The sequence below is a fragment of the Danio aesculapii genome, chromosome 20, assembly GCF_903798145.1.
Source record: "Danio aesculapii chromosome 20, fDanAes4.1, whole genome shotgun sequence".
NCBI lineage: Eukaryota > Metazoa > Chordata > Actinopteri > Cypriniformes > Danionidae > Danio > Danio aesculapii.
Window position 1 is genome coordinate 16,072,015 of NC_079454.1, and position 12,149 is coordinate 16,084,163.

At 37.0% G+C, this 12,149-nt stretch overlaps 1 protein-coding gene across 9 annotated transcripts in view; it reads right to left on the reverse strand.

The window, feature by feature from the left end:
- Nucleotides 1-12,149, reverse strand: part of LOC130247669 (neurexin-3b-beta) — a 334,636-nt gene that overhangs the window by 236,576 nt on the left and 85,911 nt on the right. For all 9 annotated transcript variants that reach the window (XR_008839567.1, XM_056481053.1, XM_056481048.1 and 6 more), the window contains 6 exons: nt 10,840-10,959; nt 10,350-10,731; nt 4,996-5,186; nt 4,643-4,816; nt 4,156-4,182; nt 2,689-2,808 (listed from right to left, as the gene is read on the reverse strand). Coding sequence is in view for 8 of the 9 variants with exons in the window: in XM_056481053.1 (XP_056337028.1) it covers nt 2,689-2,808; nt 4,156-4,182; nt 4,643-4,816; nt 4,996-5,186; nt 10,350-10,731; nt 10,840-10,959 (1,014 nt within the window). In the remaining variant the exon portion in view is untranslated. The remainder of the gene's footprint in view (nt 1-2,688; nt 2,809-4,155; nt 4,183-4,642; nt 4,817-4,995; nt 5,187-10,349; nt 10,732-10,839; nt 10,960-12,149) is intronic.

Here is a 12,149-nt window from a genome sequence, read left to right on the forward strand (position 1 = left end):
CTATGATTAGAATTGTCAGAGTGATGAAATGGCGCACAACTGCCGGAGGTTAAACATGGGAGACATCATTAAAAGAAATAGACGCCAGCTTATTCTTCATTAATGCAGACAGAAAAAAGGAGTAGGATAAAAACGAGAGAAAGAGAGAGGGAACAATTTGATTTCTGTGTATGCTTTGCCATGTTTAAGAGACTGCTGGGCTAATTTGACATCTGGATATTTACCGCACCTAATTACAACTGCTCGCTGGACAGATGGATAGATGACTGTTGATGTCAGTGGCTGTTGTCAGATGTCAATATCTTTTAAATGGACAGATGGACCAATCTGACTTGTATGTATCATACTTGTATTATGTATGTACTTGACATGTATCTGACTTGGTTATTTATTTATTTTTTCAAGTGTTGTTAAACCCTCCTGTTGGCCTACAGGTCAAAAATGACCCATGTATCATTTTAACAGCTGATAAATACCCCTAAACAATGCTTTTTTTTATCTTGCAATTTGGTGACTTTTCAAATTTTTTTTTTTACTATATTCATATTTTCATGAAGGCTGTACACATTTAGGGTATAGTGCAGGGGTTGGAAACCTTTTTTTTCAGCAAAGAGCCATATCTCCTGTTTTTTTAAAGAACCATTGGTGTATATATATATATATATATATATATATATATATATATATATATTTATATATATATATATAATGTTGATTATACATGAATGTTGTTTAAATTTATGAGTGCGATGTTACCATAGAAACGTAAGTTGTTTGCCCTTTATTGGTGTGTCGATTCATGCTGCACACACGCATTGGTCGAAACTTCCTTTTATTGTAAAGTTCTTGTTAAGTTCTTGTTGTTTTAACTTTTATTACTGAGTTCTTACTCATTTTGCTGAAAAATACAATAAAAAGGGAATTGTAATTGTGTTTTCAATAGGGAACTGATTTTTTGTGATGGTTAAAGTTTTTTTTTTTTTTAACTGGGGAATATAATTGAAAGGAGACAGCTATAGAGCAATGTATTTTTGATCAAAGAGCCACATGTGGCTCGCGAGCTATAGGTTCCCGACCACTGGTATTATATATATATATATATATATATATATATATATATATATATATATATATATATATATATATATATATATATATATATATATATATATATATGCCAAATGGGAAATGTCAGGAGTCTCTGTGAGTGTACTGTATGCTGCAAATTAAATTTCCCTATGGGGACAAATAAAATTAACTAACTAACTAACTAACAATTTTGACACGCCAGCTATAAAACCATTTTTGCACCATAAAAACAGCTACACACTGGAACACACACACCTTATGCACACACATGCACAATAGGAATTTACTGCTTTCATGTCTAACTAAAAAATATTTCATACTTATGCAGCTACCTTCAGCAATCTAAAAACCTACACTACCCTTCAAAAGTTTTGTTGCCTATTCAGGTTTTAGAAATAACACAATAACTTGACTTCTAGTTGACCATTCTGTATTAGAAGTGGCTTATATTAAATAATTTTAAATTATTTAATTAGGACAGTAAGGTCTGACTTTGCTTAGACAAAAGTCTTGTCACCTAACAGAAATGATGTACATTATAGAATATAAAGTCATGGTGCAGTATAAAAATAATTAATATTGTGTATGACTCCCATGAGCTTGGACGACTGCATCCATACATCTCTGTAATGACTTAAATAACTTTTAAGAAAGTCATCTGGAATGGCAAAGAAAGCATTCTTGCTGAACACCCAGAGTTCATCAAGGTTCTTTGGATTCATCTTCAATTCCTCCTCTTTCATCTTACCCCATACAGGCTCAATAATGTTCATTTCTGGTGACTGGGAAGGCCAATCCTGGAGCACCTTGACCTTCTTGCTTTCAGGAACTTGGATGTGGAGGCTGAAGTATTCCAGTTGTTATCAAGTCAAGTTATAAATTGTTTTTTTTACAACTGTTATTGAATACAAGACAAGGCCCAATTTCCAATTTCCTGTTTTGCTATGAAATACGGTGCATCAGTGTACTGTAAGGACACTCGAATGTATTTGTAATGCACAAATCATGATCCAATGCTGCCCATGTGAAAGCACAAGAGGGGTGGGTAGCTTCTGCTCTGTACCACAAGAGGGGTATGCATAGTATCTCATCTCTTTATGCATCCAGCATATACTGTAGCAAGGGTTCGACATAACAAAAGACAATTAAAACAGCCATTATTCTTTGTTTTCTCTGTAGTGAAACAACACCTCACTTCCTTTTTTTTTTGTTATCTGCTGTAATTGAGGGTCTCTGCAATCTCTGGAGAAAGAGGACTGTCGCCAAAAAAAGCTGCTTTGTGTAGTTCTTGAAAAAAAAAATCTGTTAAATAAGGAGTGGAGCGCTAAAACCTTTTTAATTCACACACTGTAACATGCTAACTAGGTTTGGAACAAAATAAGACTTTAGACCAGCATTCATTCAATCCGCCAGAAGCATTTTGTATTCTTTCAACAACATATTATTAACGAAAAACAATCCTGTTGTTTAAATATAGTGTCATCCAATGCCAATAATCTTGTTCAAAGCACTCCCAATCCAATTATTTAAAGAGCAATATCCAACCACAATTTGTGTGATGTTAGGATCAGTGGAAAGAAGTTTATTTGGGTCACTCACGGTCATTGCACTGGGTGCCAGAGTAAGAGGTCATGGAGCAGTCGCAGGTGAAGTTCTCCCACTGCTGGATGCAAACGCCCATGTTGGCACAGGAATCCTCCTGGCATGTAGTGCTTGGCCCTGAAATGGAGGACAAAGAAAATGCATAAGTCAACAGTAATGACAGATATGAACAGGCATCTCTGTCACAAGAAGAACAACAAGGCACGCATGCATGCAAGGCCATTCATGGTTCACTATCAAAGCCGAATAAGCATATTCATGGCAGTGCATTCATCCGGAATATCAAACAAAACTAATGTTGTGGACAAACAATCAGACAAACAAAAAAAAAAAAAAAAAAGATTCTTTAATTAGTATTCTGGTCTTGTTTCACCAGTATAAGTTGTCAATAATCTGTCTGTCTGTCTGTCTGTCCCTCCGTCCGTCCGTCCGTCCATCCATCTATCTATCGTAAGTGTATTACCTATACTGTATTTTGCACTGTATATTTTGAGTGTATTGAAAACTGTGAATTGTACAGATATTACTGTGCTTTGGTTTGGTGATTAATCTCATGGCATTACAAAACATATATTAAGTTTAATGTTGTGTGGTGAAAAATGTATACAATTCAAATCAATGCACAATGAGAAGTTTGGACTGACATGCTGATTGCGTTACAAGTGTTATTAGCTATTGAAAATAGTTTGATGTTTAGTTGTGAAAATAGAAAATAGTACCAAAGCAAAATTTTTTGTTTGTTTGTTTGTTGTTTATTGACTGGAAAACAGGACAAAAATACTAATTATTTTTTCTATTATGAATCTTTTTTTAATCAAACAAATCCAATCAAAGCAAAACATAAAACAGTCATAGAAACAGAATATGTGAATGCAGTATCTATGCACAGTTCACTGCAAATGTGTTCACATTCTACACTTTATTTGACATTCATAGACAATCACTGAAACAGAACTACAGACAGTTCTGTTTACACTCTATTTATACTGATTCCAACCATTGTGACATGTCAATTCAAAAGTCAACAAAAGAAGCCAAACAGAAAGACATGCATTCAAAACATGGGCAAAGCCCTAAATACGGATGTATAAAAGTCTCTGCTGGCTGAAAGTGCTTCTCTTTTTTTTTTTTTTTTTTTTTTTTTTGTCTGGGAAGCAATTAAAAAATTCTTTCTTTTCTCTTGCTGGTTTCCATCTCTAATGATACCCCAACTGAACCACTCTTGGGTGCTCTCAACACAATATAAATGAGTAATGAACAAAACATCCATTAAAATGCTTACAGGAGAGAATTGTGGCTATTTGCTGTAGAACAGGGGACACAATGTATCATTCTTTGTTCAGCCTTAGTTGGAAATCTTTAAGCTGGAATGTTCTGTACAGATGAGTCCAACATTTCTGTTATAGCTCAGTGCAACTTTCAGCCAGGTGTATGTGTATGAGGCAAAACTGTCAAACCCTCTACCTTGAAGGTCAGCTTTGGTGAAACCAACTTTGTTAGCAGGAAATTTCCAAAAAAGATAATTAAGATGTTGGTTAGAGGAGAGAAGGTCAGCCAGGATAGTGTTAAAAATGTGTGTAAAGCACAATCATATAAAAAAAAAAAACAATAAATATTTTTTGTGAGGTAAGGATAATTATGATGTAATTTAAAGTGTATACTATCATACTATTATACTCTCAAACAAGTATACCTTATTTAAAGCTTTATTGAGTCTTTTATATAACAGGTAACTGTCAAAAGGCCTTATAACAAGCCTTTGGTCATGGCCCCATCTAGTGGTTATTGAGGATCTCTGCATATTGGCAAATCAAAAGGTTCATGTTCATGGTAAAATATTATTGCAAAAATAAAAAACATAACTAAAATATAAAAAGATTATTAAAATTGCCGAGTTTATCTGTTGTAAATGTTCTGTAATCTGTCAATTATTGGTCTAGTAGATGTATACCTTCACAGCCACGTTCAATCTGCCCACTGCGGAACAGAGCATCGTTGATGAGGTCAGGCAGACGGCCATTTAGATCCATGGAAGCTAAGCAGCCTTGAAATCCTTCACGAGACACCACCAGCTTAGGCAGGTTCTGGTACATGTTGGGCCCCAAGCCAGCCACAAATAGATCACCTTCAAGAAAAGGAAAATATAAATAGAATTAAATTATTACATTAGCAAATAGTTTTGTTTTTCTTTTTTAAATCTAACCATTTATAAAAGATGTTGTGCTCAATTTTCAAAATGTCTTGCATACATAACATTACTAACTAAAATGTTACTGTAAATGTTAGCAAATTGGTGTGGCTGACCTTTCAGGTCCAGATTTTTTGCTCCGTTGACAACTTGGCTGACAGACTTAGCATCCACCTTTAGTGTGTGGGTGTTGCTTGCGTCTCGAGTAATCACAACATTGTGCCACTGGTTGTCGTTAAGAGGACTGTCGCTGTTTCCTTTCAGAAGACTCGGCCCGTTTCCCAAATCAAACACATAGTGGATGTACCTGACAAGCACAAACACAAACAAAACTCAAACATGTCCATGTCCCAAATCCATTCAAGAGCACTTCACAAAAGAACACTCAGCCCGAGTACACACTCAAGCGAACTCCAATGATCAACTTAGAGGCTCTCTAAAAGATGACCACAAGAGTGGATGCTACTTTTAAAGATCAAGATGTTTTATGTTTTTGTAATGTAGGTCAAGTGAACCAGTCGGTTTGGATGGACAAGGCCAATTATGCCTCTACTATCATGTTATTCTATTTTATTCTATTCTCTTTCATTCATTCATTTTCTTTTCAGCATAGTCCCTTTATTAATCCGGGGTCGCCAAAGCGAAATTAACTGCTGGACTTATGAATGAACTTATTCAGCACATATTTTGCGCAGCGGATGCCCATCCAGCCGCAACCCATCTCTGGGAAACATCCATACACACTCACCCACACTCATACACTACGAATACACTATCATACACTAATTTAGCCTTCCCAATTCACCTGTACTGCATGTCTTTGGACTGTGGGGGAAACCGGAGCACTCGGAGGAAACCCACACGAACACAGGGAGAACATGCAAACTCCACACAGAAACGCCAACTGACTCAGCCGAGGCTCGAACCAGCGACCTTCTTGCTGTGAGGCGACAGCACTACTTACTGCGCCACTGTGTCGCACCTCTATTCTATTCTATTCTATTCTATTCTATTTTATTCTATTCTATTCTATTCTATTGGATAATTAATTATTTCACATTAGATAGTAAATGCTGAATACCTAAATACCTCTAGCGATGATTTCTAGTAATATTTAAACTGACAATCGACCAAGTAGGGGCTTTTCAGTGATTAATTTGAATGATTGATTGATTGATTGATTGATTATTAGGATTATGTCATACATCGCTGAAAGCTAAATTATTATACGTATGTTTGCTCATGTATACAAGCCTGCTGATAAATTTGAGCTTAGTGAAAACACAATTTCTGCATAATTATTGTCTTGTATCCCACAACCTCCCAGAAGAAATGCAAAATCAATTTTACATCTGTTTTAAATTAGGGTAACACTTTATTTTGATGTCCATCTGAGCATTAGTAGACTGTCTGCTTAATATCTGTTGATTCTGCTGCTAAACAGACATTTAACTGACTATAACAAACTTTCCAAGTACATGTCAACTTACACCCCTAAACCAAACCCTAACCCCAACCTAACAGTCTACTTATAATCTACTAAGAATTAGTTGGCATATAGATGGATGCACTTCAACAAACGGACCATCAAAATAATAAAAATTTCTCCATTGTTTTAAGTGTTGCCATTTTCATTTTGTTCTCAAAAAGATACTCACTGTTGCCACATAATGGATGCATTTGGTGAACAGGTTTAAAAGGTTTGTTTGTTTCACTGTGAAGCAAAAATATCAATGACTAGCTGTTCAGAGCTGAACTATCAGGGTGCCAACACTAAGATAAAAAAAAAAACACTGCCACCAGACATGTATCCAAGCTGAAAATACAAATGTAAGCACCTTTTTGTGTACAGCTTGTCAGCAGCTGTGCTTGAATGTGATGACATGAAAAAGAGAGTGTAGCTGCAAGAAAACACATCTATTTCAATAAACAGTACTCTCATGCTGTCTGCACACACTTTATAGTGTAGTCAGCTTCACGGAATTTAATGACTGCTATTGCTGCTGTGTTATTTTCCACAATGCTTCACCTCATTTACTTCGACATTTGTGTAGTGCATGACTATTTTCTTTTTTACCAAAATAGCATACGAATATGGGCCACTTTAGGCATTTATGTGGCACTGGTGGTCTTCCTTCGGCCCAGACAAAATTAATGTGAGCCTGATGTGGCCCACCTGTGCAATGGCTAAAAGTTGACAAAGATTCCAATTCATATATGGGCCATTTAAGGCAAAGATTTGGCACCTATGGCAAAATGTAATCTGAATGTGAGCCTAATGTGGTCTGTGTGGAAAATGGTAAATTTGGCCCAAATGACGGAGGACAAATGTGGGTGACAGTTGGTAAAAATGTGGCATAGTCAGCTGGGTCTAATCTGGATCTAAATCTAAAGTGGCTCACATGTGTAGGTGCAAATGTGGCCCAATTATCTTAGGATGTATGTGGGCCACTTTTGGCAAATATTCGGCACAGTAAGCTTTGGCTAATGCGTCTGTGAGCCTAAAGTGGCCCAGAGAAAATATGGCAAATGTGGCCCAGTTATTTTAAAACATATGTGGGCCACTTTTGGCAAATATTCAGCACAGTAAACTCTGGCTAATGTGGCTCTTAGTCTATAGTGGCCCAGATAAGATTTGGAAAATGTGGCCCAGTTATTTTAAAACAAATGTGGGCCACTTTTGGCAAATATTCAGCACAGTAAGCCCTGGCTAATGTGGCTTTGAGCCTAAAGTGGCCCAGAGAAGATATTGAAAATGTGGCCCAGTTATCCTAAAACAAATGTGGGCCACTTTTGGCAAATATTCGGCACAGTAAGCCCTGGCTAATGTGGCTTTGAGCCTAAAGTGGCCCAGGGAAGATATGGCAAATGTGGCCCAGTGATCTTAAAACATATGTTGACCACTTTTGATGAATATTCGGCACAGTAAGCTTTGGCTAAAGTGGCTGTTAGCCTAAAGTGGCCCAGAGAAGATATAGCAAATGTGGCCCAATTATCTTAAAACATTTGTTGACCACTTTTGGCAAATATTCGGCACAGTAAGTACTGTCTAATGTGGCTGTGAGCCTATAGTAGCCCAGATGAGATATGGCAAATATGTGTGAGTATCTCTGGCTAAAGATGATGTGAGCTCAAAGCAGCTGAGGTAAGATGTGACAAGTATGGTACTATTATCCTGAAACATATGATAGGTCACTTTTGGTAAAGATAAAGTACAGTGCTCATTTGATAAATATAGGGGTCAAACCATAGCTCTTTAACATGGCAGATCTGAGTAGTAATAGCTAATTTGTGGCCCAGATCTGGCAAGGAGGAGCTGACCATCCTAGAGCCATCATTCCATTCAGTATGTGGTCCAGATGTAAGTGTCTAGTGTGAGCTGGATCTGGGCCAGAATAAAAGCAAACTGTGGCACAGAATGGGGTCAATTCTGGTTCGTTTGGTTGAATTCTGGCTGATATGTGGTATTGCTATGGCTTAATTGTGGCCCAGATCTGGCAAACAGGAGTGGACCGCCCAAGTGCCATCCGGTAAGTGGGCCGGATCTGAACCACATGAATTTTGCTAGCTCGGTACTCACCAAAGTGGAATAAATCTCCAACTTATCCAGCATATGTTTTACGCAGAAGATACCCTTCCAGCTGCAACCCATCACTGGGAAACATCCATACACACTCATTTACACACAAACACTACGGACAATTTAGCTTACCCAATTCATCTGTACTGCATGTCTTTGAACACGGGGAGAACATGCAAACTCCACACAGAAAAGCCAACAGCCGAGGCTCGAACCAGCGACTTTGTTAACTGTGAGGCGATCCTGCTACCCGCTGCGCCACCATGCTGCCACACATTGTATTATAGTGTCCTTTTGAAATAATTTTGCCAACTAAAGCAACGTTTCTCACTCCCGTTCCTTGCATCCCACCATGCGGCACATTTTGTGTTTCTCTTTTCAAGTCAGGTTTTATTCACGTAACCTCACACTATTCAATTCAATTTAATTAATCTTTATTTCTATAGTGCTTTTATAATGTAGAGCATTGTCACAACAGCTTAACACAGAAGTTCTAGTAAATTGAAACTGTGTCAGTCTTCAGTTTTCAGAGTTGAAGTTCAGTTTGATTCATAGACCCAAAAACAGTTCCTCATCACATCATAACCAATCAAATGCTCAGTAGTATCTGACATGCTCTTCCCTCTTCAAGACGCCACTCATTTGCTTTTCATTTGATGCACTTGAAGTCAAGCACTTTCACTGGCAGAGCTGTGATAAAATAAAACACTATTGGCTGTTTTTTTTTTTTAAGGGGAGGAGCTACTCTATGCCCCACCCTCTCATCGTGTTTAAATGAGATTAAATCAAACATCAAATAAAAATGCATATTTCAAAGCACTTCACAGGACCTGTAAGACGAAGGCAGTAGGGAACAACATACACTGTTTATGTACATGTGAAGGTGCGGTCACACTTGACTTTTCCTCCCATAGACTTCCATTCATACGCACGCGGATGCGTCAGACCGGAAACGCGGGGTCATGCGTTAAGTTTCGCATGTTGCTGCAGTGCAAAGTTCAGGCTTGGTGAACTCTGACCTGCGAAATCGCATCACTTGACTGCGTGAGACCAATCGAGGATCAAAACATGACCTCTCTGGACAGAAATTTAAAACATGGAGCTATCGCTCGCTTTTTTAATGTCTAATCATCTTGTTTAATCCCGCCCCTTTTCGCAGCGCCGCACGACAGAATTTCGCACACACAAAGCCCGGTGTGACCGTAGCTTTAGGCAGAACACAGCGCATGGAGATCTTCTAACAAGCTGGTTATCCAATTCAGGTGTGCTAAATAAGAAAGAAATGCAGATCGTTGGGGTGCAAGGACCAGGACTTAGAAACACTGAACTAAAGAAAGAGTTGAAAAGCAACTGAACCTTGAAAGAACTATTTAGCACCTTAACCACCACAAAGAGCAGCTATAGAACAATACTTGGCTAAACTGGTTCTTAACGTGATGGCGGTTCTATAAATCTCATAAACCACCCCAAAGAACCACTGACGAACATTTTTTTGTGTGTTTGCACCTGTCAACCTGTACCTATAAAATGTCAAATGGTAATGCATGCCATTTAAATGATAGAAGAATAGACATTTAAAAACAATAGACATTTAAATGTAGACAGCTTAGCTAAAACAAGGCTAAACTTAGGCTGTCAGTGAAAATCTAATAGATATCTAAGACAAATAAACAAATTAGAAAGACTTTATATGTGTAGTCATTCATTTCTGTTAATTGATGACTAGACTAGTTTTGGCCTATTCTTAGACGTCTATAAGATTTTCACTGACAGCCCAAATTTAGCCTTGTTTTAGCCAAGACGACCATGTTTAGACGGCAATTAGACATCCAGATACATTATTATTATTTTTCTAGCAAACTTGACTTTAAGTTTTCTACTTCTACTCACCCTTTGACAAGCTCCACGGCAATAAAATCATTCCCATCTCCACTGTTAAAGAGAATGAATCCGTCACCAGAGGTGGTTTTGAATTGAAAGAAGAGGTGCATTGTGCTATATGCCTGGAGTGTAGCAAGTCCCAGATAGCTTCCTTTAGTCTTGAAGGTAACAGGGTCAGCCACGATGGAGCGCATTCCAAAACGAGCATTAAGCTCGCAGAATTCAATGTCTCCGTTCTTGCACATGTCGATGTAGAGGAGGCCATTAAACTTCAGGCCTTGTAGGTGACCAATGAAGTTAGACGGAGCCGTGGAGGCAAATCGCCGTTCTGTCAGGATTCCAGTCTCAACATTACTAAACTCTAACCGAGTGTGATCACCATTCATCTGACCTGTGAATGAAATTGTTAGGATTTGGTAAAATGGTAAGTAAGTTCTGGAATAATCTATTATATGGGCAGATACTGATTTGTTTTGTAAAGACTATACAGCATGCATACCTTCAGCTACATCATCATCCACCATAAGTTTGATGTTTTTACCACGCCGCGTAACTCTGACAGAGTGCCAGTCATTGTCATTCATTTTCTGGCCAGCATACAGTGTCTCTGGTCCTTTACCTAAGAAAGATATTCATAAGTTAGTGTCTACACACACTAGCACTGCAAATCAAATGTCTTGCTTTTCAGCATTAAAATAAATGACACATTATGTAAAAATACAGGCAAAGATTTATTTTTAGAAAAAGATTCAGTTCTGAGGAAAATAATAAAAAAAATTTAAGTGGCCTATTTTGAAAAAAGGCCAAAGCATAAAACTAAGCGAAGGCAAAAAAATATAAAAAATCTGTTTCCATAATATATTCAGTATAGTACATTGATTTCGCCATAATTCCCTTCATGACACTTTTATTTATTTTTTTTATTTTCACATAAGTTATATACAGTAGAGTTTTATGGCACTCATTTTGAATGTTTATTGAATTGGTGTCATCTGTTGCCATAAGCAACTTTTATGTATTATGTTATGTTATATTATGTTATTGTGGTAAAAGCTGTCTGTGATGAGAATTGGTTCATATGACTTTCTCATCTCCACTTGTATTTCATTGTGATTTTGTATCTTTAATAAAGGTACAATGTGTAGATGGTAGTACTTTTAGTACTTTAGTAGTTTATCGTGTTTTTAATGGTAAAACTCTGGCAACCAAAGCTGCCAATAGAAATTATGTATGTATATATATATATATATATATATATATATATATATATATATATATATATATATATATATATATATATATATATATATATATATATGCTGTCAGTCTACGTGGTGAAGTAACACACAAGGCTGTGTACGAGTGCTGTTATCGTAAAACATTGCATGGCTATCAGCCAATCAGATTCAAGAACCAGACTGATTTGTCGTATAAATGTATATATATATTGGTGAATTAGTAATGTTTTTTGCTCTTCTGACATCTATTGCAGATGTGAACAAATGGCGGAAGAAAGTAGTCCCTCATACAAAAGCATTTTGAGACTCTCCATGTTTGTTTGTTTTTTATATACACGATTATACCATCAAACTGTTGTGTAAACATAATATCACACTCGTAGCAGTCATATCGCACTGCTACTTGTGTGATACTGCTCATTTACATATATACATATACATTTTTATCAAAGCGCCATTCTTATAAAAACTGTAGGGTTTTGAGTGCATGAAATCTCTCTACTACCAGTGAAACTACTTGTGTTTTGCTGATTTTCAAATTTCTCAAATGAACTACCTCTTAAAACAGATA